This window comes from Ostrea edulis, chromosome 3, assembly GCF_947568905.1.
Source record: "Ostrea edulis chromosome 3, xbOstEdul1.1, whole genome shotgun sequence".
In the NCBI taxonomy this organism is placed as follows: Eukaryota; Metazoa; Mollusca; class Bivalvia; order Ostreida; family Ostreidae; genus Ostrea; species Ostrea edulis.
Window position 1 is genome coordinate 134,823 of NC_079166.1, and position 27,678 is coordinate 162,500.

General features: G+C 34.4%; 1 protein-coding gene and 1 long non-coding RNA gene across 4 annotated transcripts in view; one reads left to right on the forward strand and one right to left on the reverse strand.

Moving 5' to 3' along the window:
* The window catches only part of LOC125674254 (coatomer subunit beta-like), a 34,857-nt gene that overhangs the window by 1,654 nt on the left and 5,525 nt on the right, over window positions 1–27,678 (reverse strand). For both annotated transcript variants that reach the window (XM_048911380.2, XM_048911381.2), the window contains exons 2-22: window positions 14,446–14,554; window positions 13,973–14,202; window positions 13,378–13,547; window positions 12,946–13,060; window positions 12,752–12,844; window positions 12,248–12,385; window positions 11,769–11,888; window positions 11,382–11,489; window positions 11,083–11,226; window positions 10,368–10,513; window positions 10,060–10,156; window positions 9,847–9,901; window positions 9,330–9,435; window positions 8,351–8,471; window positions 7,338–7,409; window positions 7,047–7,202; window positions 6,839–6,928; window positions 5,951–6,037; window positions 5,170–5,314; window positions 2,177–2,296; window positions 1,526–1,761 (exon numbers count right to left, since the gene is read on the reverse strand). In XM_048911380.2, coding sequence (XP_048767337.2) covers window positions 1,526–1,761; window positions 2,177–2,296; window positions 5,170–5,314; window positions 5,951–6,037; window positions 6,839–6,928; window positions 7,047–7,202; window positions 7,338–7,409; window positions 8,351–8,471; window positions 9,330–9,435; window positions 9,847–9,901; window positions 10,060–10,156; window positions 10,368–10,513; window positions 11,083–11,226; window positions 11,382–11,489; window positions 11,769–11,888; window positions 12,248–12,385; window positions 12,752–12,844; window positions 12,946–13,060; window positions 13,378–13,547; window positions 13,973–14,202; window positions 14,446–14,539 — 2,643 coding nt within the window. In that variant the 5' untranslated portion in view covers window positions 14,540–14,554. The remainder of the gene's footprint in view (window positions 1–1,525; window positions 1,762–2,176; window positions 2,297–5,169; window positions 5,315–5,950; window positions 6,038–6,838; window positions 6,929–7,046; window positions 7,203–7,337; window positions 7,410–8,350; window positions 8,472–9,329; window positions 9,436–9,846; window positions 9,902–10,059; window positions 10,157–10,367; window positions 10,514–11,082; window positions 11,227–11,381; window positions 11,490–11,768; window positions 11,889–12,247; window positions 12,386–12,751; window positions 12,845–12,945; window positions 13,061–13,377; window positions 13,548–13,972; window positions 14,203–14,445; window positions 14,555–27,678) is intronic.
* LOC125649589 (uncharacterized) lies at window positions 17,520–22,990 on the forward strand. Of its 2 annotated transcripts, none has more exons than XR_008801539.1 (2): window positions 17,520–20,667; window positions 21,112–22,990. It is a non-coding gene; the product is annotated as an uncharacterized LOC125649589 (long non-coding RNA). The 2 variants fall into 2 exon arrangements; XR_007360744.2 differs by lacking the exon at window positions 17,520–20,667 and adding an exon at window positions 20,880–21,002.

A 27,678-nucleotide genomic window follows, 5' to 3' on the forward strand; every position in this document is an offset into this window, starting at 1 on the left:
CTAGATACAGGTGTATTTTAATTCAGTCTGAGAATGGCTGACACCTGTGGTACCTAGATACAGGTGTATTTTAATTCAGTCTGAGAATGGCTGACAACTGTGGTACCTAGATACAGGTGTATTTTAATTCAGTCTGAGAATGTAGTTCAGTGGAGCCCCGTTATTACGTTTTCCATTTTGTCACGATAAAATAACGTAATACCGGGGTCAACGTAATAAACTTTCCCAGTGAAATCCGTTAAAATTATCATTTGGAAATTGTGTATCGTCCGTTGGTACTCCGTGAAGGGGTGTGTGAATATATCTTTACTGTTTCTTGGTTTAAAAGAATATGATACTTTATTTTATTTACATCTTATCTTTAATGTCCGTAATTCTTCATGTTTTTATCCCTTTTCTTTATTTCGGTGTAGGATACATAAGGATGTTTTGATAAACGTTGCTTTTTCTGCATTCGTTTGGACCGCCATTTTGTTCAACTTTAAAACAATGCGTTCATGTAAATTTCTCTCAATAACTCGTTCCGGTTCGTATTCAACATTCGTATTAAAAAAAATAACAAAACATCGTTTTTATTAAGTTCTCTAATTACACAATACACAACACAATAAAAAAAATCCCACTCAAAAAACAACAAAACTATAGACACAAAACGCACACGATACCCAACACTTACACACTTCTCACCAATGATAAACATGCACGGAGAACAATTTAAGCGCAATCCACATAAAAAAAAATATAATGATGCACGAAGATTTCATTTATAACGCTAAATGATGGCACTAAAATCACGTGCGCATCAAGGGATTTTAAAATATTCAGTGAGGTAAATGCCGTGCACGAGTCGGCCGATAGATTGGTGTATGTATGGACGAGAGTTACGAACACCCAAGCTGAATGTCCAAACAACGAACAATTTTTTTAATTGAACACCTTAGTCACCTATGTCCAAGCAGTTACCCAAGCGGTTGTAACATTGCTACGATAAATCTTGTCTTTCTTGTTTGGTACCAAAGCTGTCCGTGAATAGAGTTTTAATAGCGAAGGTAATCACACTATGCTTAACACGCAAGTGGTTGAGAAATTATTTCTTTGATTATCAAAATATGAAAAATGAAGTAAATTTCATAGAGTACAATTTCTAAATAAACATTATTTAATTGTTTATCACTGGCTTCTATACGGGGTATTCACCTGTATTGATGTCGCTAGATCTATCGAAGCGTGATCAGTCAAGCATCTCTAATCCCCAAACAGACCAGGAAATTTACGTGGTGACTGCCTCAGGCAGTCAAGGTGTGAATGGCTTATTATTTTGAGAATCATTGAATAATTAGGGGTTTATTACGTTTTTGTCGGAATTTTTACAACGTAATACCGAGTCCCGGCATTTTAGGACAACGTAATAACGAGGTCTATTTTATATAGGTTTGTTAAGAAATGGTTTTGTGCTTTGAAATTCCAACGTAATATGTGGACTAACGTAATAAAGGGGGAACGTAATAACGGGGTTCCTCTGTACCTTTTCTGGAGTCAGACACCTCATGTTTGTTATCTTGAGGACGTGTTGCAGGAACTCGGCCAGATCCGACACATTAGTGTTGACAGCCACCTTGTTCTCCCACTCAAACTCCGCCCACATCTGACGGAATTCTGTGTCATCACAGGAAGCGGGCACTATGTAATCCATGATGTCGATGTGGATATCGTTTAGCACCACACAGTTACGATCACTTCCAGCCCCACTCACATCGTATACTAAAATTAAATTTTCATATTGATCTATTATTGCTTAGAAAATACAAATTAGAAAATCACTAATTTTTTTCATAAGGTCATTTTTTTGTGGACTGAAAAAATAACATGTGAATGGGGTCCTGTTTTCATGCCACAAGAGTTGTCCTTCTTGATGATTGTTTACTTTCACCTATTTAAGGAGGATTCAATTTCATGACAACAATCTCCCTGTGAACACCTTTAATCATGCAATCATGAACATAATATCATATTTAACCATGCAATCATGAACCTAATATCATATTTAACCATGCAATCATGAACCTAATATCATATTTAACCATGCAATCATAAACCTAATATCATATCTAAATTTGAATTCCATATTTGAAATTCCTCTATATACATGAAGAACAGACTATAAATATCAACTTACCAATATTTCCAAATATGATTCCATTTTCTGTGGACGCCACTTTGACATTTGCCTTGATGTTGCAGAAATCATGGGGAGCCATTGTCATCGGTGACGGCTTTTCTACCAGCTTCAGGTCTCCTGAACAAATTCACAACATCTGCGTAAATATCCTACACATGCCTGTCTAAGCACACTTTAAGATTACAATTCTTCTAACTGCAACTTTCTCCTTTCATTTAAACAATGTGGTCAAAATTAGTATAATAATTTTCTACTGTAAGGCCTAAAACAATTAATTACTTGGTTCTCAGGCCCGCGCGCATCTCTTTTAACAATGCGCATTACCCATTTTTATCATTAAATGAATAAAATAAAATTTCTCTCATGCACTCGTAAGGTGCTAAAAAAAAATCCGGAAACCCCGACCGCATTTTAGAGACTCCCATCAGTAAAATGTTTGACAAACGTCTGGATGATACAGACGTGCAATCAAATCGCGCCATACATAATACAGTTTGGTTTGAGTAATGGCGGCCCCAATATCTAGTCCGTGTTGTCGCCTTTGCCACAACATTTTGTCTAAAAAACAAAGACGGACGATTTAAGGAGAACGCTTTGGGGTTCACGATCAACTTCTAGAGATAATCGATAATGTACCTCGCCCAAATGACGATAAAGGACGGTATGTGCAGGAATAAACTGAACAAACTCGGCGAAAATGAATACCGTATCAAAACGAAAGTAGAAACGCTGAATTCTGAATGACATGTTTTGATACGTGATTTACGCCAAACAATATTGTTGTTTTTATCTGTCAACTCCATTTTGTAAACATACACATGTAACAGAAATTACAACGCATTATCTGATTCCCTGGGTATTGACACAATCTGAGCAAACTGGTAGATATCATATATGCATGTCCCCTCCAATATGCTTTTACTGTGCAGATAACACAGTTGAGCAAATTGAAGGGGCTTATCCCACTTGTGAAAGCTGAAGGGCTAATCACCGATTGCCACAAAAAAGAAAGAAAGAATGTAGAAAATGCAAGAGAAAAAAAGAAGAGAAGGAAATAATGTTCTTAATTTCTTTCAAAGTGTATTGAGCAATGTATTCAAAAAAAAGGGGGGGGGGGGTTTGAAATAAAATAAAAAAAAAATTCCTTTGTCTGTTTTTTATGAGGTAAAAAGGGGGAAAAAAGGCCTCCCTCCCTCATTTATTTTTAACAAAACTGACCTGAGAACCAAGTAATTAATTTTTTTTGGCCTAAACGAGAATACTGCATGTCCGTGTGTTGTTAATAACACGTATTTCCTTTGTAAGTCATACAAGTAGGATTTAAGAACACAATGTAAGTATCATGAAGTAATAAATCACGTAACTATGGGAATAGTACGTGTGGGGCTAATTTACATGAAAATCTTGTATTATTGCGCATTTATTGTAAATATCCCCACGCATACATTTCCATGTTTACAGTTTTTACGACAAGGCCACAGTTTTTTTTATTTCTTGGTTTACGGATCTGCTGACCCTAATTTCTGGGGAATCGGAAAAAAAATAAAATGCAAATTCCTACTTTTTTTTAATTCCACCGATTCTACCCAACATGTCAAATCGAAAATAAAAATAAAATGCATTTTCAATTTTACGAATAGAAAATCGTGAAACGCAAACCTATTGATTTGTATTTGGTAATCACTATTCGTTTTGCGAAATATCTTTATTCCATATTTTTAAAAACCATGTAAACAGATATGGCCACGCACGATGACAGTAACGATACCTATATCGTTCTTGTCGACGAAACAGATGCCAGATGGCATTTCATCACGAAAAAAGGAATTGATAGAAATAAATATTTCTCATACAATTGGCGGTATTCTTGATGCTAACATAACACAAAATGCAGTGCTATTTGGGTGTTTAAAGATGAGAGGAAGTTACAGTTGTTAGCGACTTTACTAGATTGATGTCCTATCGTTAAAGTGATAATGTTCTACAGACCCGGTTTGAGTGTGGTGAGGGCCTGTACCGAGACACAGTTAGATTATTCTAACTAGTGACTTCATACCACAGCAGTACATGTCATAATAAATGTATTTGAATACATGTACGTGCATCTCTGCCGTCAAAAATCCTAACAGGGAATAGTTCTAACAGTGTGAGAAATTGTTAGGTGCTTTTGATATTATAATGAACGTCTGTAAAAAATATGACCAGATAAAACTCAGAAAGGTATGCATATTTCTCGTAAATTAGTATACCTTGTGTATTGGTGGAAAGAATTTGAGTATCAAATAAAAATGAAAAACAAGAAACATTTCTTTCAAAAAGATGGTAGATAATTCCATAGGCATGTCTATTTGGGGAAAATGGGGTTAAAAATTATTTCATAGGGGTATGAACATTCTGAAATTAAAAATGGAATTACTACATACAGTTGTAATAGTGCTTGTATTAATTTTTTTTTTCTTTATGATTACAATTTGTAAATGTAAAATCTTTATTGAGCATATACAGCAAAATTACTGAACAACATTACATAAATACTGGATACTTTACAACATCAAAGAGATATGACCTTATACATTCTCGGCTTATGTTCTACCAAAGTGTAACATAGATACATGTACATGTATATAGTTATACACTGAATTTGAAATTACATTTTTTTTCTTCAAAATTCATAACGTACTAGTCACTCTAAAGAATATTTTATCTAATATTTTTAAAATACATGTTTTATTTATTTGTACTCACGAAATAATGTTAATGATTTATTGAAAATAAAACAACGATAGATATTAAAAATGTTTATTTTTTTTTTTTTTTTTCTTCTCCCGACCGACCCAAATTTTATTTTTAAAATCCGTAAACCAATAAATTAAAAAACTGTGGCCCAATATTTTGCATTTCTTATATACTTGACATGCACAATCTCAACTTCGAAATGTTATGATATTCATAAGCTTTGAGGTTTCATCTGATTGACCAGCACAACATACCTAGAGTTGCCAGTTCCACGGTCAGGTTCTGCAGGGTGTCAGAGGTCTGGTTAACAACCAGGACGTCCAGTACGATGTCAAACTGGTTCACATTGACGTAGGCCTCTGCGTACACTGGGTCCGAGAAACCAGTCAGCTGAGTCACCTGAGAAAATCAAGCATGGCATTTAAGAGTTGTCTTCCTTTTTTAGCATTCACTGTTAGTGAGAAAAATAGACTAGTGGTGCCAGTATGAACAGAAAACAATGACTTCACAAACAATAGACACCCTCATGTACTGTTATATGCCTTGTTCAATGATATGCGTGCATGATTTTTTTTGCTATAGTTGGTTGTAATTTGTAAACATGTACAGCTTACATGAAATGTAAATATTAATATCCAAAATATAGTTTTTATGAATTTTGCAACATGTATATTCTAAATTTTTTAGGTGTTTTTTTTCAATTTGGAGTGGTCTAGTGGTAATGTTTGTCATCATTCAATAAAAAGATGATGATTCATGAGCATTTCAGTAATTATTAATTCTCCGACTTCTCTGACAGCTTACCTTGTTGAACTGAGAAATCACAAGAATGTTTACCTTGTTGAGCTGAGAAATCGCGAGAGTGCTTACCTTGTTGATCTGAGAAATCATGAGAGTGGTTACCTTGTTGAGCTGAGAAATCATGAGAGTGCTTACCTTGTTGAGCTGAGAGATCACGAGAGTGCTTACCTTGTTGAGCTGAGAGATCACGAGAGTGCTTACCTTGTTGAGCTGAGAGATCACGAGAGTGCTTACCTTGTTGAGCTGAGAAGCTCCTATGGGATCAGTGTCCTTCTTGGAAGACACACCCAAAGCCTGGGACAACGTCAGTTCAAACATGTTCTGTAATACAACATACACTGATTGTCAACATATTCTGTGATACACAGTATACATATAACTGTGATACACAGTATACATATAACTGTGATACATAATATACATATAACTGTGATACATAGTATACATATAACTGTGATACATAGTATACATATAACTGTGATACATAGTATACATATAACTGTGATACACAGTATACATATAACTGTGATACACAGTATACATATAACTGTGATACATAATATAACTGTGATACACAGTACACATATAACTGTGATACATAGTATACATATAACTGTGATACACAGTATACATATAACTGTGATACACAGTATACATATAACTGTGATACATAATATAACTGTGATACACAGTATACATATAACTGTGATACACAATATACATATAACTGTGATACACAGTATACATATAACTGTGATACATAGTATACATATAACTGTGATACACAGTATACATATAACTGTGATACACAGTATACATATAACTGTGACACACAGTATACATATAACTGTGATACACAGTATACATATAACTGTGATACACAGTATACATATAACTGTGACACACAGTATACATATAACTGTGATACACAGTACACATATAACTGTGATACACAGCACACATATAACTGTGATACACAGTACACATATAACTGTGATACACAGTACACATACAACTGTGATACACAGTATACATATAACTGCTTCTAAGGGACTTCATTTTGTGGTGAAAGAGTTGTCTTTATTGCTGGAAAGACTCCCCCTATAAGTGGTGCTAGATTACCTCAGTTGCTCCCATCTCAGCCTTGTTGACAAGCTGAGCAAATGAAATGGGGTCATCTGCCTGAACCTTGATTGTTCTCTTCTCTGTGGCCTGGAAGAACAATATATATTTCATTAAACAACATTTACTCTGCATCACCTATGATTTATTTTCACCAACTGGACTTTTGATATGTTCTGAATGTCACACGGAAGTAGCATGATCTCACCCGCTGCAATTCCTTCTCTTCCTCCATCTTTGCGGTCAGCATCATAGAGAGAGACTGTCTACACTCATTATTAAAGATCTCGCCCATCAGCTGGGATTTCTCCGCTAGGACCTTCAGACAGGTGGCGATCCTGTCCACATCATCATCAGTTATTGGCTAAAAAGATTTAAGTTCAAAATTACAGTAATCTAATATAGAGAACCCTTTATCAATTAAATAAACATACACACATTTCATACAAGCTTGACGATGTGCGTTACTTAAGTACTTGATGCGTTTACCAATTCTCACCTTTTCAGGCAATCCAGATTTTCCAAGATGGATGATAGCTGCCATGATTAACATAGATTCTGCTACCAGGGACTGAAAACGAAATTCAAAACAGAGATTACCTCTCTTGTTTTCTTCACATCAATACAAGGAAACTTGTCTACAGTAGATATACTAAGCTTAGTTTAGTTTAAACATAATTTACTTTTATAATCATCATAAGTAAAGAATAAATTCCAATATATATGGAAGGAAGACAGGGGAATAGGCCAAAAGAGGCTGAAATCAATCATGCTCTCTGACATACAATAGTACTTGGTACCAAAATAAAATCATCTGATAGAAGAACATTCTGAAATCAGAGATTTCTCATTTTTATTGCATTCAAAGTTTGGTGCGAAACTATGAATATGGTTTACACAATTTGGATCAGATAAGTTTAACTGTACATGTCTGTTAACAACATCTGGATCAGATAAGTCTGTTAACAACATCCGGATTAGACAAGTCTGTTAACAACACCCGATCAGATAAGTTTGTTAACAACATCCGGATTAGATAAGTCTGTTAACAACATCCAGATCAAATAAGTCTGTTAACAACATCTGGATCAGATAAGTCTGTTAACAACATCTGGATCAGATAAGTCTGTTAACAACATCTGGATCAGATAAGTCTGTTAACAACATCCGCACCAGATAAGTCTGTTAACAACATCCGGATTAGATAGGTTTAACTGTACATGTCTGTTAACAATATCTGGATCAGATAGGTCTGTTAACAACATCTGGATTAGATAAGTCTGTTAAAAACATCCAGATCAGATAAGTCTGTTTACAACATCCAGATCAGATAAGTCTGTTAACAACATCCGAATTAGATAAGTTTGTTAACAACATCCAGATCAGATAAGTTTGTTAACAACATCCGGATTAGATAAGTCTGTTAACAACATCCGGATTAGATAGGTTTAACTGAACATGTCTGTTAACCCACCATTAGTTAAGAATTAATTCTACGCATCACACACTCACATTCTGTCGCTTCATGTCGTTGGTGTTGGCGATGAACTTGAGAGCCAGCTTTGTCAGGGTAGTAGCCAGGGCAGCCCCCACAAAGAAGTCCCCATCCATCATGTACTGTCTCATCGGGGGTCTGAAAGACACCACTCATCACTTAAACTGTGCAGTTAGTAGTCAGTAGACCGAGGACTTTGTAATCATCACTACTGTATCATGATTATTGTAATCATTCTTATTGTAATCATTATTCAGCGATTTTTTAAGGCCCATTTTGGGTCCAAATTTTCGCCCTTTCCCCTCCTAAAAATTGTCAATTTTTTCCCAATTTAGCTTGCATTTTTCTCAATAATAAAATTATGAAAGGAAAACGTATTTGAAAAAAATAAACATTCGATGTGAATTATATACATACATGTAAGACTTAACAAAGAGTTATGGGAATGATTTAGATAGAATTGTTAAAATTTTTAGAAAGTTAAAGAAAATTAGATGTGTAAAATAAAGATAATATAATGTTTGATATGAATTTAAAACTTATTTACGATAAAATTTATTTTTCCCAATTTCACTGAAATGTCGACAATTTTTCCCAATTCGAAAGCCACAGGACTCTTGTAAAAAATGTAGAAAAATCACTGTTATTATTGTAATCATCTTATATCAATTCTGTAATCCTCATTACTGAATAATTATTATTGTAATCATTATCATAATTATTATTATTGTAATTATTATCACCTTATTACAGTAATCATCCCTATTGTAATCATCACAATTGTCATTGCAATCATCACTACTTTTATCAGTATATTATTACTGTAATAATTACTATTGTTCTCATTATCATTGGAACTAGTTATTATTGCAATCATCATTTTTGTAACCATCACTACTGTAATCATTATTATAATCATCATTTTTGTAATTGTTATTATTGTAATCCAGCATAGACAGACAATCACATGCCTGTTACACTATGATGCTATCCTACCTTTCTTCCTTTTTAGATGATGTGGAGGCGGTACTGAAAGCACTCTGAGTAGCGTAAGTTCCATCAGCAGTCACCAACTTCTGCACTTGTCCTCCACTCTGCATCTCTATAATCACGAAACACACATTAAAACCAATCACAAAACACACATCAAATCCACTCACAACTCACACTTTATAACCAATCAGAACACACTCTTTATAACCAATCAAAGCACTCTTTATTATAACCAATCAGAACACACTCTTTATAACCAATCACAACACACACTTTATAACCAATCACAACAAGATTAAAGTTTTGAAAGGTATGTAAAGTCTGGTACCAAAAGAAAGGCCTGGTCATTAGGTATCTATATGTGAAATATTAAAGCCCTATTCCCCTTGGTTTAAACGATATAGCCTAGGTTAAAGTTTCTCCCTTAAAGTTTCATGCTGACACCACCGCCAACACTGGGGTCATGACAATACAGCTCTCTGGACATTCATCCAAGCTATTTAAAAATGAATGCACTTACCATCATCTTGTACTTCTCCAGCAGCTTTCTTAATTTCATCATCCACGATGGGAATCTACAAATACCATGTCAGCCCAATATTCAAACAATTCAACAAAGAAAACATCCACGATGGAAATCTACAAATACCATGTCAGCCCAATATTCAAACAATTCAACAAAGAAAACATGTATTTAAACTATCCACTGTAAACCTGACAGGAGATGACTTACCTCCCCTAGAGCCTGCCTGATCATTGTCATTACATTCTGAATGTCTTCATTAGTTTCACAGTACTCTCCCAAAATCCACAGTGCAGCTCTTTGGATCCTATGGAAGAGAAGAAACTTTTGTAGACCTGCCAACACTGCATAACATACTATAAAATGCTGAATAGAAAGCAATAATCTCTCAATGCCATGAAAATAACAGTATTTACACTGAATACAAGTACTGAAAAAATGTGGACAAAACTACAATCCTTTGAGGTATTGGTGAACAAGGAACATATGAATATTGTAAGTTACAACTCTTTACATACTTCATGGCTTTGATGGATGGGAAGACTTCTTGCAGCTTGCTGATGATAAGCCCCCTCATGGACTCAAACCTCTGTATGGCTTCCCTCACAAAGACTAGGACATCCAATGCTGCCAGCTCATTCTGGTCTCCCAGAAACTCAATCAGCTGAAACAAGGAAACAGAACGATTCACACCATTTGCTAATTGTTTTCTTTAATTACAGGTACACTGTATTCCGGTCAATCTTTTATTTACAGAGGACCGAGCTGAATTTGAACCTTTATGTGTGATGGATATTTATATTTCATTATAGAAAAAGACTCCAATCTTCTTCCTATGTGACATATATACAAGCACATCTTGGTAGAAGGTTTTTAATAACAAGCGGATGTGGTGGTAGCCATTAAAGTATTGAATCTGATCCCCTGACTTCGGAGAATTGAATGGCGATTTCTGAGAATTAAACAACAATTTCTGAGAAACGAACAATAATTTCTGAAAATTAAATCTGATCAATAATTTCTGAGAACTGAACAACAATTTCTGAGAAATGTACAATAATTATTGAAAATTGAATCAGATCAATAATTTCTGAGATTTGAACTGGTGACAAATCGACACTTACCAGTTGTTATTAAAAGCGATATACATATTTTTCCAGAAAAAATATCCAAACATCACACCCAAGAACTGAATCAGGCATTTATTTCTTAAATCAGTGCTCCAGTACTTACGACCGGGATGATAGTGGCAGCAATGTCTTGGAACTTGATGCTGCACTGATGAAGGGTTCGGACCAACAGCTGTCGATATTTACCCGTGTCTTCGTGTTCCACATTGTTTGTTTTGACTACTTCTTTTTTTAGAACTAGAACCATCTGAAAACAAAATCATCAAACTCTATAACATGTTTCACCAATACAGGTATTTCTGTTTACCCCCCACCCCCAAATGTACGTTGTCAAATCATTGATATTCATTGGGGGGGGGGGGGGGGGGAATTTTCGTTGAAAAGAAAATGTTCATGTAATACCTCTTCAATGTTTCTAGATGAGACAAGATCAAGAGCCAGTGTCAGTGTTTTCTTCCTCACTTCTAAATCAGGAGCACTCAGGACTCTCAAAATATCCATCACCAGGTCCTGCAATAAACATCAGAATCACAAATCAAACACCTCTCCACCATCCACTGCTCACAGAATCTAAGAATAACCTGCCTGTAAGACCTTCTCGTGAGCTGGTACTTCTTTCAGTGCTATCAGTCTGTCAAACACAAACAGATTCACAAACAAATCATCATAAAGTTAAAAATAACCTGCCTGTAAGACTTTCTCGTGAGCTGGTACTTCTTTCAGTGCTATCAGTCTGTCAAACACAAACAGATTCACAAACAAATCATCATAAAGTTAAAAATAACCTGCCTGTAAGACTTTCTCATGAGCTGGTACTTCCCTCAGTGCTATCAGTCTGTCCAGCACGATCAGTTTGACATTGTTATCACTCTCTTTGATTATCAGTTCAATGTAACAACTAGCAGCTGCCTGGATGAAGAAAGAAAAGGAGTCAAATTTTTTAATTGACTTTCGTAGTTTTACTTGATGATTATAATCTCCACATATCCTTAAAATGAACCTTCTGATCATATGACAAAGAAGTACCACATATTGTATAATTTTGGTGCACTGGAAATCTTGAAACTTGTTTGTGAACGCAGAAAATTGGTCAGAATTAAAAGTGCCAAAGTATACATGTCAATTATGAAATATGTAGAATGGAAGTCCACCAAACACAAAAGTGTGATCATTCAAAACACATTTTTTGTGAAAGTCTGAATATTTCAGACACCAAAGTCTCCCTACATTGGGGATACAAATGCAATGCATCATTCGAGCCTGTTCACCTTGACCGCAGTAGGAGCGCTGGACAGAGTGACCAATGTACCAGCTGCTTCGTATCGGACAGCAGGGCTCTGAGAATTTAGGAGGTTGTAGATACAGCGAATGAAGCGAGCTCTCTCTGAGGGATTATTATGGCAAACCTGAAGAAATAATGATATTACATACATTTCTTTCTATCTCTTCATGTTTACAAGTTCTCTCAAACAAATAATAAAATCAATTTATATTTGTAGTAATATCAAGATATCAGAAAATTAAACATTAAAGACTTCACTGTGCATCTTAAAAAAATATACAAGTACATGCCATTAACTAAACAGTTCTATACACTTCATTTTGTAGATCAACTATTAACTTTGTAAAACAACTATTAACTTTGTAAAACAGCTATTAAATTTTAAAGACAGCTATGAACTTAGTTTGTAAATTAGCTATGAACTAAGTTGAAAATTGAAACTTATTTTGTAGATAGCTATAACTTACTTTGTAAATGGCTATTAACTTACTTTGTAGATTAGTTCCACAATCACTAGTTGAAGGATATCTCCAAATGAGTTCACCTGATCAATACAACTACTCAGATAGTTCAGCGCCCTTTCCTAAAAATAAACACCAATTACTCAAGCAATTAAATCATCGGGACATTCAACATGTAATACTAAACAGACTGGTTAAATCTCATGCATTATACTCTGCTGACCTGGTCCGCGTGGATCAGCATCATGAAGGCATTCCTTTTACACGACATGTCTTGTTCTCCTTCCAAGAACTTAGCAATCAATTCAGGTGCATCTGGGATCAAGGAATCGTGGTTTCTGTTCAAATTAGTTACATGATAACTTATATGTAATGTCATGAAATTAGTTTAATACACAATTCATGTATGTAATTTTAAATTTTAGTTAATGAATTACATTATGCAAGCTTCAAAGGATGTCATCTTCTTCAACTGGAAGCTTATTTTCAAATTTTTTAAGATATCATTTGACTGATTGTATAAAACAACAGATATTTATCTGGCTTTCTTTGCAAAATGACTGCTACAGCTCTTCATTTTATAAATCATGGACTAGTCAGTATTTCAGCATTCACTGGATATATAACACATTCTACACCTACGGTTCTCCCATACCTATAAATAGTATAGATGGCCAGCACAGCATTGCGTCGGACATACGAGTGCCTGTGTTCCAAACACTGTCTAATTGCCGGCATCAGAGGCTCCAACAACTCGGCCTCTTTCAGTTTACACAAGAAGCGCAGGGTGGATCCTCGGATAAATTCATTGGGGTGCTGCAAATCCTACAAACAATGGCAGAAAAAATCCTGTATTAAGTAAAACTGTCACAAACAATGTTGCTGGATGGTAAGACGACAGGTAATTGGTGTTTTAAACTTATAAAAACATCAATGTATGTGCTGTATCCCTTTATCAATATCTATGTTCAAAACAAACCAGAGTATATCCCATTCTAACTACCAATAAATCATATGTAATTATACATGTGTGTGTCTGACACCCAAACACATGTAGAAAAGAATTATTTTTAGCCATTTAACACGAAAGCAATTTAATATTAAGAAAACTGGGGGTTTTTTCTCTACAGAAAAAAATTTGGAAGATAATCAAGGACTAAAGAGTTGTACAAAATCAAGGTTAGGGTTACTTTCTTCCGAGCATTTCATGAAAAAAGAGAAATTTATACACATTAAAACAATAAATTTACCTTTCTATAAGCATCACAGACCAGGATCATTTCGTGCAACATTTTGCCATCTGGTGTATATTTTGGGACCACCTCCCAGAAAATGAGAAGCAACTTCTTGATCATGTGATCCTGGATGGGCATGACGAATCTAATGATCGTCATCAACAGAGACGGAAGTTTCTCTCCGTTCAGGATCTGTTGGACGGTTTTCTTCAGAGCCTCCGTCTTCGTCTTGATATCTCCTTTTTCTGTTAAACAAAAAATAAATGGGGACAGAGATACATTATTATGTGTTGGGGGTTTTAATACTGTCTACATTTGAAAACTTTTCTGAATTTCATAAGTCTTATGAACAAAAGAAAGGTGTAACCATAAATTTACAAATAAATTCTTAATGTTTTTCTCCTTAATAAATGTTTAAAAAAAAAAAAAAAACTAGATCTGGCATAAGCTTAATTCTTTTTAGAAAACAGAGGCTTCTAGCTACTGACCAAGGTCTTGTCGGAGCTGCATTTCTGATGGGGGCTCTGCATCTGATGGGATGTTGATCAAGGTGTAACATGGCTGTTCTGCCATTGTAGACATTTTGTCAGCTATTTCCTGTAAAATCAAACATGAACAAGATACAGTTACAATTGTGGTAGGTAATATAGGTGTGGATATAATTCACTGAATGATTATGATACTGTTCAATTTGAAATTATCAAAATATCGATATCAATTTTGTGTCACACAAGCTTTGAATTTCTATTCAAGTACATGGATCCAGTCTATGCGAAAGTTTTTTGGACCACACAGGACATTCGGTCCTATATAATCAATGCACGCACCGGACCGAAACAAATTTTGTCAGACAGAAAAACCTAATGTAAAAACATGAAACATGTGAAAATGCAAAACCAAGGAAATCTTATTTATTATAGTAGTAATACTATACCAGGGATCCCTCCCGTATAATACTTAACTTATTTATTTAATATTATGACTTACAAGTATATTATAAACTGATAGTGCATGTTATGAATTACAGTATTTACCATAATGGCCACTGAAACATTTAAAATAACCAACAACACAGACTATAATGACCAAACAATTTTCAATCAACCAGTATTGACCACTATTGACCACCGCTCCGGTCAATACTCATATTGACCACTTTTTTGCCAACCCTGAATACTTTTGACGGTCGATCCATGCGGTTTATTCACATTCATTTACGTATTTGGATATTGTGTGGTATTTGTTTTTACTTATAACAAACATTTAAATGACTCCGCATCAAAATAATAAACCTCAAAACCGGACACTGAGACATTCCGGTCTGGTGTAAAAAATGACGCATCGGACCCGAGGCACGGCACATCGGTCAGGTCTGACGTCTTCTGCATGGACTGTGGATCACGATTCATTAAATACCCCAAAAAATTCTAACAAATCAGCATTATAAAACAAGAGGCCCATGGGCCACATCGCTCACCTGAGTCACCTTGGTCCACATCAGAAGATTTTCCATATCTATTTGCATGTAAAACCGTAGTCCCTATTATGGCCCCAAACCTATCCCTGGAAGCCATGGTTTTTGCAAACTTGAATCTACACTATGTCAGAAAGCTTTCATGTAAATGTGAACTTCTTTGGCCCAATGGTTCTTGAGAAGAAGATTTTTAAAGATTTTCCCTACAGTACACGACACGAGTTTTATGCGTGTTCCACGCAACGCGGTGGAACAAATTTGCCCCAAACACGGTGGACCTTTAAAATTGTCGGCACCTTTGAAGTCCTATTTTTCCGCGCGAGCTAGACATTGAAGTCCACGGAGGATCTCCGTGGATGTCACCTGTACCTCCGTCGATGCCACCGTGTGATAAAACAAAGAAATAATTTCCGAAATGATTCACCCCAAAGACCTTTTCGCTTAGCCAGCAAGCAAGCCCCCACCCCATTACTTATTTAGAAATTAGCTATCAATCATTCAATTCTTGTAATTGTTGTTTAATGATACGTTGGTGTTTTCGGTACATATCCGATTGTAGACTTCCCTGCAGACGTTCACACCTTTTTATGAAACGCCCAAATTCTCGACATCCTGTATATAAACACCTGTGTTATTCCTACCACTCGTCGGTACATTGTTTCACGGCACGTGCAGCACAATTTCACTAAATAAAAGAAGGGTCGTGAACAACGACAATCACATGCCAGTAATTTCAATTTGATAAATAGCAGTTCAAAGAAATGTGTACCATAAGCAATGGTTTATTTTTACGTAAAGTTTTCATTGTAATTAGGAATATGTGATTAAGGTCAGCTATATACATGTACATGTTTACATTGGAGATGAATTTCATTATGTACTCAACTGTGAAGCAATGTGAGCAAAGAATAAAATTTTTATCACCTAAACAAATAAAAATTAAGAATATCTTTACTTTTAAACAAACCTTTAGAAAACTCCGTACTTTCATTAAGAAAATAATAAAATAAGATGTGCTCCCCTACCTAGAATGCCCATACTTCACATTAATAATAACACGTTTTTTTACGGTTTTTTTTCTAACTTAAAAAATACTTTATTTCACGCATGTATTATTTACTAAATGTATATATAACAGCTTTTTGTCTTTATATTTTTGTATACCATTGCATAATGGTGATGAGATCCAATAAATTGAGTTGAGTACAATCCATGAAGTCTTGAAATATCACAAAGTATAGAGTTGACACACAGGCACTCGACGTTTTAAATATCTATAATAAAAAAATTTGTCTTCCTGTAAACATAATATTGACCTTGTCAATATTATGTTTACAGGAAGACATTTTTTTTTTATTATAGATATTTAAAACGTCGAGTGCCTGTGAGTTATTATAGATATTTAAAACGTCGAGTGCCTGTGAGTTGACAACCATTAAAATAAAAATGCAGACCTTTTCTCGTTTATTTAGTAACTCAATAACTTGCGGGTCTTCTGAATGAAAGTTGTAAAACAAACGTACTAGGTTTTGGTCAGTTATAACATAATACGGGGGTAAAATTCATCTAATCTCGGCTAGCAATGGGTTTTGAGTCAACTGTGCCTTCGTGGACGAATAATCTCGGCTAGCGAAGATGGGGGGGGGGGGGGGAGCCTAGATAGTCCGCTTGCATTAACATGTATTATGAAGGTGAAATCGAAGAATTATCCAGTAAATCCAATGATGTTGCAGTATATATAGCATGTATTTATTTTATTTTTGACTGAGAGGGAGATGGACAGCTAAGCACGTAACATCGTTTTGGAAGGGGGGGGGGGGGGGGGGGTCTCATTCATTAGTCCTAACCCGGACCAGCCGAAAAATTTAACATGTAAAGAAAACAAAATGGGAAATAAAAAAACAATATCAGAATGAAAGGGAATGGATAATTAATCAGAAAGAAATTGTACTTTCAAGATTTATATTGAACGTATTAAACTTCCCGTATCTGCATACAATCATAAATATTATAATCAATGATTGCCAATGCCCGCTCTCTCTCTCTCTCTCTCTCTCTGTGTGTGTGTGTGTGTGTTGCTTTCCCCATATGGAAAAATAATACATAAAAGTATATTTTTAATATATTATTAATACAGTCATTTTTGTACTTTTTTGAAATAATACAAAAAAAATATATTATTTTTGTATCACAAAAAAAATGGGTAACTCATTTTTATATTAAATTCTGACTTTGATTTTTTAAAGGGTATTATTTTTGTATCATTTTGGACTTAGATTATTTTCAATATATTATTTTTGTATTTATAGGGACTTAGTTTTTTTTCTAGCATATTATTTTTGTATCAAAATTAAACTTAGTCATTTTCACTGTATTAAAATTGTATTTTTTTAAAAACTTAGTCATTTTTAATCCAAATCTTTGAATTTATATGTATTAATTTTGTATTATAATTGGACTTAAAAAATTTCAGTGATTTTTCACTGTATTATAATTGTATTTTTTTTTAACTTAGTCATTTTTAATCCAAATCTTTGATTTTATATGTATTAATTTTGTATTATAATTGGACTTAAAAAAAATTCCCAGTGATTTTCATTGTATAAAAATTGACTAATTTTTAAATTGAAATATAAAACTTATAACTTGTGGAAAACATGATGCAAGATTTAGCTTCTCAACTTCACAGTAAAGATTTCAAACTTTTAAGTTTAGACAACTTTATCAGTTGCATGCATAATGAAATAATAAGGAAGTATACTTCTAAATAACACTGGAGACATTATTTATTGCATGATATTTCCAGGACAGTCTGTAAAATACAGTATAGTTTCTTTTGACTTCATCTAGGTTTCCCATTCTAATAATTGTCATGCAGTCTAATTCTACTGATAACTCTTAAATAAGCTTTTCAATAAGATACAATGTACCATTGTACCTTATTAATACTATCTTCTCATCAAAATAACACAATAAAAATTGTAATCTCTGAACTCAACAAATTATTTCTCCACTTTGTTTGGGTTTACTGCAAGTGGCAGTTGCTATTGCACACACAGAAAAATAAATAAAGTCCTACACATAAATGGCTATCAACTGTCCAGAGCTTGGTCTCAAAGAAATAATGTCACTGAAAAATATGTTGTGCAGAATATGAGCATTTACACATGTACTTCACATTATCTCCATTACTTCACTAAAGCATAGAATGATGGACCACAACAGTTCTCATTACACTATGATGAATGAACAATGTTTCAAGTTTCACAAAGCACATCTCGTCTAAAATCATGTCCACTAAAATGAACCACACTACTGTCTCGCCTGAAAGTGGCTCTGCACTCCACAAATTTTAAGGACATTTGGTTGATGAGCATAGTTCGTTTGAAAAACCATCACTGAATCCACAATAGGCAGAATATGGTAAGCACCTATTACAGATACTTTATCATTTTACACTGTCTTGTTGACTTATGTTTCTTCTCCATCTGACATTCCCTTGAAAAATTCTTGCTCGCAACTTCCATAATTTAAAGTTTGTGTCATCTTCTGGAGGAATTGATTGGCATAAGACATGTCAGATACCTGAAAATGAAACACAAGAAATCAACTGAAATTGAACATTTTCTCTGCAATTTTAATTTTCAAAAAAAAAATTTCATTTTCAAAAATAAATGAGGGCATGAACTTTACTTGTTACTGTTTTATACCAGCATGCTTTACGAAGCGTGTTAGCACTTCAACAAAAGTATGCTGATGTGCAGCATTGTTGTTCATACAATTCATTCTAAAGATGTCCGACACTTTGATCTACAGGTTCACAGAGTTAATTTTGTTTTTTTAAATTCAACCGCAGGGGCATATATATATATATATCTTCAATGTCCTCTAATGAAAGAATTTTTTTTTAAAACTGTAACACAGGCACCTGAAATTTTATCCTTAAGTTACAAATAATGCCATAGATAGAAAAAACATATATCACACCCCTCCCTATAAATGAATACATGCAACTTACTGTTAAAATTTTAGGTGTCTGTGATTGTAACATGCTTATTATTATTTTTTGTGGACATACTCTATCAACAGTTACTTGGGTTTATTAAAGGTCATAAATTGAATATTTCATGTTAAAGAATTGAATTACGTTTACCGTCATTACTTTCTGCAATGCTGCATCCTGGTATTATTCAATCAACATCATTGTCGTCTTCAAAGTCAGTCTGCTTCCTCAAACTTCAAAGTTAGATAGGCTATGCTATATCTCCCGGATTTTTAGGATTATCTGACAAGGAATAGTCGGCAGTTGGGAAAACCTATGATAGAATTGGTAACATGAAAACAAACACAACTAAAATTTATGAACTTAAACAACGATATATTATTTCACATTGATCATCATCGGGCAACTATCAGGTGCGATTTTACCACAAGTCACTTTGAAAAATAAATATCTATTTCTCAAATACGCAATTATAGGATTTATCAAATAATAATATTAAAGAAAACGAATAAGAAAAATGCATACCGATTGTGAAAACAACGTGCAAGTTCATCGGCACGGGCGCGCCATTACCACTCGACCTCGTGGCTTTTCAAGTTTGGTAGGACTGCTTCTTCCAGTGTTATACACGTCGCATACCCCATAAGAATACTCTAGGAGCCTTTAACAAGTTGTCCACAAAATAGATTGTATACTCTCCACGTGTTTCTCCCATTGTTTTGCTTTCCTTTCCTCACAATGTTCACAGATCGACGATTTCAAAATATGGAAGCGGAAGTGACTGTAGATAGAGTTCGGGTGACTCCGTAATCAATTTTAAATTATTACATTCTTAGTATTTGTTTTAAAAAAACAGCTATGAATTATGAATTAGTTTCTAATAGCAGAAAATTTAAACAAACGAGATAATAACAGCATATTTACGAAAGATAAATACAAGACTAGAATTTTCGGCCGTCTTCGTACTTTCACGCGATTGGTCGAAGTTCCAAAATCTGTAGCTCTCAAATTTGATTGGTTGAATGTGTGACGCTGCCATTTTCAAAGTGATTAGACTGTCGCAATATTTCGGAGGTTATTTTGCATAAATTGCTAAATATTCCGTGGTTGAGTGGAATGAGGACCGGAGTCCAGAATCACGGAATATATAAGGAAGGTGACATCCTGCAAGAACGGCATGTCCAGACGTTTTGGGCCGGGTGTACGTAAAGTTCTTGTGATCATCACAACATGGTAAGTTAAAGTAATGCCCAAGATTTCTTTATTTTGCAGCAGATGAAACTTTCAGTTTATGTAGTATGGAAGGATAGTTTTTCAAAGTAAAGTTGACTTTACAATTTTCTGAAAATTATAGCTAGGCCTATATTCCAAAACAAAACCTAGGCCTTAGCGGTCAAATTTAAAAAAAAAGATCGGGGGGGGGGGGGGGGTACTCGTCCTGCATAGTTCAAGCTTGTCCAGTTTCCACACTATAGTCATAGATCTATATAGAAGGGGGGGGGGGGTGGACAGCAGCAGATCCAGGATTTCCAGAAGGGGTACCTCCAGTGAATATGGTCTCAAATCCGGTGAATATGTGATATGAACCGTTTGCATTTGTATAGATTATAAAGGGACAATAGATAGACTATATGATAATGTTTTATATATATATTTTTTTATAATATTCTATTACAGATTATGCAGTGGTCAAGGCTGACGACAAGTGGTGTGACTTGAAGATAGCCCTTAGGAACAAAGTTAGTGCACTTTGCAACGCAGAAGAAACGGCAGAAGCAGAGGGAGGATGAGTCTCAAGACTGATGTGTTATGAAGATCATGGACAGACTAGATATGAATACCATATAAGGTCACAGACAGACTAGATATGTATACCATATAAGATCATGGGCAGACTAGATATGTACATACCATATCATCAGCTCACTGACAGACTAGATATGTATGTACCATATAACATCATGGACAGGCTAGATATGTATAAAATACTGATTAAACATCTAGCAATTTATTGAATCTTGTACAATGAAAATGACAACAATTTGTTATTATTTATTATATTTATGATAATATAGCCCAAAGTATTTAATAGTCGCTTTTTAAATCTCTACAATAGTAGCCAATGCGACATGGGATATTATGTTTACTGTAACAATGGTTTTAACTTTTAATAGTAGCTGAATTAGTAGCCAATGCATGTCTTTTTATGCCCCGAGATCGGGGGGGGGGGGGGGGGGGGGGGGGGGGGGAGCATATTGGCATATTGTTTTTGTCCTGTCTGTCATTCTGTCTGAAACTTTAACCTTGCTAATAACTTTTGAACTGTAAGTGATAGAGCTTTGATATTTCACATGAGTATTCCTTGTGACAAGACCTTTCCGTGAGTACCAACATTTTTGACCCTGTAACCTTGACCTTTGAGTTTGACCTACTTTTTGAAAACTTTAACTTTGCTTATAACTTTTTAACAGTAAGTGGTAGAGCTTTAATATTTCACATGAACATTCCTTGTGACAAGACCTTTCCGTGAGTACCAACACTTTTGACCCTTTGACCTTGGAGTTTGACCTACTTTTTGAAAACTTTAACCTTGTTAATAACTTTTGAACTGTACGTGATAGAGCTTTGATATTTCACATGAGTATTCCTTGTGACAAGACCTTTTCGTTGGTACTAAACCTTTTGACCTTGACATTTGACCTACTTTTAGTTTTATTTTTACATTGGTCATAACTTCTAAATGGTAAATATTAGAGCTTTAATATTGTACATGAGCATTTCTTGTGACAAGATCTTTCTACTGGTACCAAGATATTTGTCCTTGTGACCTTGGCCATCTCTGGGATTGGCCATTATCGGGGACATTTGTGTTTCACAAACACATCTTGTTTCCCCTTGCTTTTGATTGATTTTGCATAACTAAGTTGATTTGACTGAAGGTTTTATTCATATATTTTTAAAGATGTCAGATTTCTTTCTTAAAATGTGATTGAAAGCTGTTTTCAAAAACTATTAAAACATGTTTTTTACAATTCTTTTTACTTTTCTAGGCACTGCATTGTATTATTTTTGGCACATTAATATACTTTTTGTGTATCATTCTTGTACTTTTTTGAAATACAAAATGTATTTTTTTTGTATTTTTTTAAATATGTATTGTTTTTATACTTTTTTTTTTGGTAATGTATTATTTCTATTCCCCATCTTTGAATACTTAGATGTTGATACAAATTTAATACAATTCATATTTTTTTCCTATTTTAATTTTTCAAGGTGAACCAAATAATACAAAAATAATATGTTGATACAAAATTAATACAAATCATATTTTTTTTCCTATTTTTTTCAAGGTGAACCAAATGATACAAAATTAATATGTTGATACAAAATTAATACACTTTGTATTTTTTTTGTACTTTTTTAATCCTACTCCAAAATGTATTATTTTTGTACTTTAAATTGGGATTTAATACATAAATAATACAAGAGTATAGAAATAATACATCAAATGTATCATTTTTGTATTTTTACTAAGAAATAAAGTATATTAAAAATATATTTTTGTGTGTTTCATTATTTAGAAAGTGTATTATTTTTGACCTAATTTGGAACCAAGATTTAGATGGTTCCAAATTTGGTCATTAAAAATATATTTTTTTGGTATCATTTTAGTATTATTTTCTTGTATCATTTTCATATTTATTTTCGATATGGGTCATTATCTAATACATCTAAAGATTAAATTAAAGATTTTAATAATCGATAGCGTATATGAATAACAGCAAATAATTGGTAAGTCATTTCTGTTTATGTTGATATTAGTCTTTTTCATGAACTACATGTAGTTGCAGATTTACATCCTTAAATATTGATTACAAGCACATAGAATCGGAGAGGGTGTAATTTGAAAACTTGAAAGTTAAGGATTTAGCCTTGTAGTTTGTAGCGACCTACCCACTGCACGATTTAAGAAATTGAAGTCGGAAGGGGGAATTGAGACAGTTTCAGTCAACTAACACCCCCCCCCCCCCCCCCCCCACACACACACTCCCAATTTAAGGTTTTCGTAATCGGACAATTTAAGCACCATTTTTGTTGTTATTTTATTGCTTGTCAAGAAATTTACACAACTTAACCGGCAACATACCCCTACTGATACATTGAAAAATATAAGTAATGTTAACACGGGGCTCTATAAAGTTTAATCTGCAGTTTGGTCATACTTCGTCATTCAATAACTTATTCAAAATAAAAAAAAAAATGTTTGTCGGGTTTGCGGTACTATGATGTATGACTATAACAATGACCTGTGTATAACTTGTACATTCCATGCAAATTCGAAGGGGTTTTCGCCTCAGTAGAACAATGGGGGTCAGCTAATCCGTGTATTTGAAATCAACAGAAGAGCTTGCGGAAAGTGTGAAATATATTGGGTCGGCGCAAGATACCCGTGATCTTAGACTAGATCTGATATCGCGCCGACCCAATATATTTCACATTTTTCATAAGAAGTCAAAACCCAAACTAGCTAACCGTAATTTAGTTACACTGTGACAAAGACCCTAGTAATTTGCATGGTATATACTTATTATACAAAAATCATTGAATTATCCAGACACTCCCGATGAACATTTTTTTTAATGAAAACCTCTTATCAAAGTACATCGAACATAAGTCTCTGTCAAATGCAATTAACTCGGGATTTTAAAAATAAATCATTCGATGGTTTGTATTTTTGCTTCTATTAATTACGTAATAAATTAATTCCAATTTGTTAATCATCGACAATGCTCTAATTTCTATATTGGATCAAGTTATATTTGTCAAGATGCATATTAACACAATATGATGGAAATAATTATGTTAAACAGCGCATTTGTCAGAGAGAGAGATTTATGAGCACATCGGTAATTATTAAATATCCCTATCACATGTTGTACATGTATGTTTTTCATTTAATGAATATACTAATTCGCATTCAAAACAGGAATTGCCTGCAAGTACGCATTATTTAAACATAGAATTTAAGAATATTTTAATGAAGAAAGAAAACTATTCAAGAAAAAAATTCAAAACCAGGTTTTCTTAAAAACATAATATATAGTGTTTGGTATCGTTAGAATTGGCTCAAAATGCTGAAAAACAATATAAGTATCAGGAGGGAAAATAATGACATTTTTTTCTTTTCTTAAAATTCCACCCTTATCTTGATTATTTGGCCTGCGGCACATTTTCACATCTCCCGCAAGGCCCGTGGCTAGAACAAAGCTTTTAGCAGCTGTGTGTATTCGCAAATAACACACACCGTGGAACACGGAGGACACAGTGTATCTCCGTGGATTTTCCACCGTGGTCTTTCCACGGTGGGGTGTATAAAACTCGTGTCGTGTACTGTATATATTTGTATGTAAAACTTTGATCTCCTATTGTGGCCCCATCCTACCCCAGGGGGGCATGATTTTAACAAACCTGAATCTGCACTATATCAGAAAGCTTTCATATAAATCTCAGTTTTCTGGCTTAGTGGTTCTGGGAAGAAGATTTTTAAAGATTTTTCCTGTATATTTGTATGTAAAACTTTGATCCCCTATTGTGGCCCCATCCTACCCCAGGGGGCAAGATTTTAACAAACCTAAATCTGCACTATATCAGAAAGCTTTCATATAAATCTCAGCTTTTCTGGCTTAGCGGTTCTGGGAAGATTTTTAAAGATTTTTCCTATATATTTGTATGTAAAACTTTGACCCCCTATCGTGGCCCCATCCGACCCCCGGGGGCCATGATCTTAACAATTTATAATCTGCACTATATCAGGAAGCTTTCATATAAACCTCAGCTTTTCTGGCTTAGTGGTTCTTGAGAAGAAGATTTTAAAAGATTTTTCCTATAAATTTGTATGTAAAACTTTGATGCCCCCCTTGAGGCCCCATCCAATCTCAGGGGTCCATGATTTTAACAAACTTGAATCTGCACTTCATTGACTTCTCTTCGCAAACATTCATATTTTGATTCAGGAAAACGTGTAAATGCCGGAGTCGGTGACGGTTTATGCTTCGACCGACGTTTCGAGTCAGATGTGCCTGGATTTACACAATAGACAAGTTGTTTTCAAACATTTAACAGTAATGCACAAAACTGACGCAAGGAAATCAAAACTTACTTGCTTTTAATCCATTTTCAACATGTCCCCTGTCCCGGGTTTATGTTAACTGGTCTTGGGAGCTGTCACAATAGGGGACCAGTTAAGAGAAAAGCAGGCTGACGTAATCAGAGTTGTGATTTAAACCCCGGACATGGGCATGTTGAAAATGGATTAAAAGCAAGCAAGTTTTGATTTCCTTGTGACGGTTTTGTGTATGATTTTAACAAACTTGAATCTGCACTATATCCAAAAAAAAAAAAAAAAAAAAAAAAACTTTGACCCCCTATTGTGGCCCCATCCGATCCCCGGGGGCCATGATTTTAACAATTTAGAATCTGCATTATATAAGGAAGCTTTCATATAAATCTCAGCTTTTCTGGCTCAGTGGTTCTTGGGAAGAAGATTTTTAAAGATTTTCCCTATATATTTGTATGTAAAACTTTGATCCCCTATTGTGGCCCCATCCGACCCCCGGGGGCCATGATTTTAACAATTTAAAATCTGCATTATATAAGGAAGCTTTCATATAAATCTCAGCTTTTCTGGCTCAGTGGTTCTTGAGAAGAAGATTTTTAAAGATTTTCCCTATATATTTGTATGTAAAACTTTGATCCCCTATTGTGGCCCCATCCAACCCCCGGGGGCCATGATTTTAACAATTTAGAATCTGCACTACCTAATAAAGCTTATCTATAAATTTCATCTTTTCTGGCTCAGTAGTTCTTGAGAAGAAGATTTTTTAATGACCCTTCCCTATTTTTACCTTTTCTTGATTATCTCCCCTTGGAAGGTGGCCTGGCCCTTTATTTTAACAATTTAGAATTCCCTTTACCTAAGGATGTTTTGTGCCAAATTTGGTTGAAATTGGCCCAGTGGTTGTTGAGAAGAAGTTGAAAATGTGAAAAGTTTACAGACAGACGGACGCCGGAATACGGGTGATCAGAAAAGCTCACTTGAGCTTTCAGCTCAGATGAGCTAAAAATCTAAATTTGCTTTATCTTTGTTAAAAATAAACTTTGTATTCAAACCAAAACTAAGTTGTAAGCCATAGCATGCTTTCTACATAACAAAATCATTTCATTACAATAGAACAAACGAAATGACACCACCAGTTGATGGACACAGAAAAAAAATCTAATATATTTCGATTTATATCTACATAAAGAAATGAAAACCATGTGTCTTCCCACGTTACTTACCATGTTACTGAATGCAATTACTATTAAAAATTTTGTTTTATTATTTGAAGTGAAAGAAAGGTACAGTCATTCATTGCTTGTATTGAAATGTCGGATCAAAATCCGTTAAATGGTATTCTACTCCTGTGTAAAACAAATAGAAAACACCTGCCGACCTGTTAGACATGTGACTGTCCTTTGGCAAATTGTACAAGACTGTTCAAACAACAGCAAAATTATATTGAATTCGTGTTTATCCAAAATAAGAGTTTTTATCATCTTTAAATAAATCATATATGGTACAAGGTCCAGGTCCCATTAGATTGCCCAATGGGGAAATTATCGATGTTTTGGGTCAAATTGGGAAATTTTACTTTTTGGGCCTCTTCAAAAATGCGTGAAAAGTTAAAATCAAAAATGAAACTAATACGATTTAATTCTTTTTTATACACACAATGTAACAGTTTGTGATATTGGGAATTTCTAGATAAGTAAATTAGGAATTTTGGGGGATTTTCCCAATTGGGAAGGGTCCGTTCATCGGACCCAATTCAAAAAGATTGACGGCCCTGAGGACCGATTGGGTGAATTTAAATAAACACATTTATGTGTCTCAAACATTTATAATTGTGATATATTATTTATTTTACTGTCCGTAATCAGTACAATGTATCATCAATTCTGCAATTCAAAATCCCACACTCTATACAACAAGAGGCCCATGGGCCACATCGCTCACCTGAGTCACCTTGGTCCATATCAGAAGATTTTCCATATCTATTTGCATGTAAAACCGTAGTCCCTATTATGGCCCCAAACCTACCCCTGGAGGCCATGGTTTTTGCAAACTTGAATCTACACTATGTCAGAAAGCTTTCATGTAAATATGAACTTCTTTGGCCCAATGGTTCTTGAGAAGAAGAT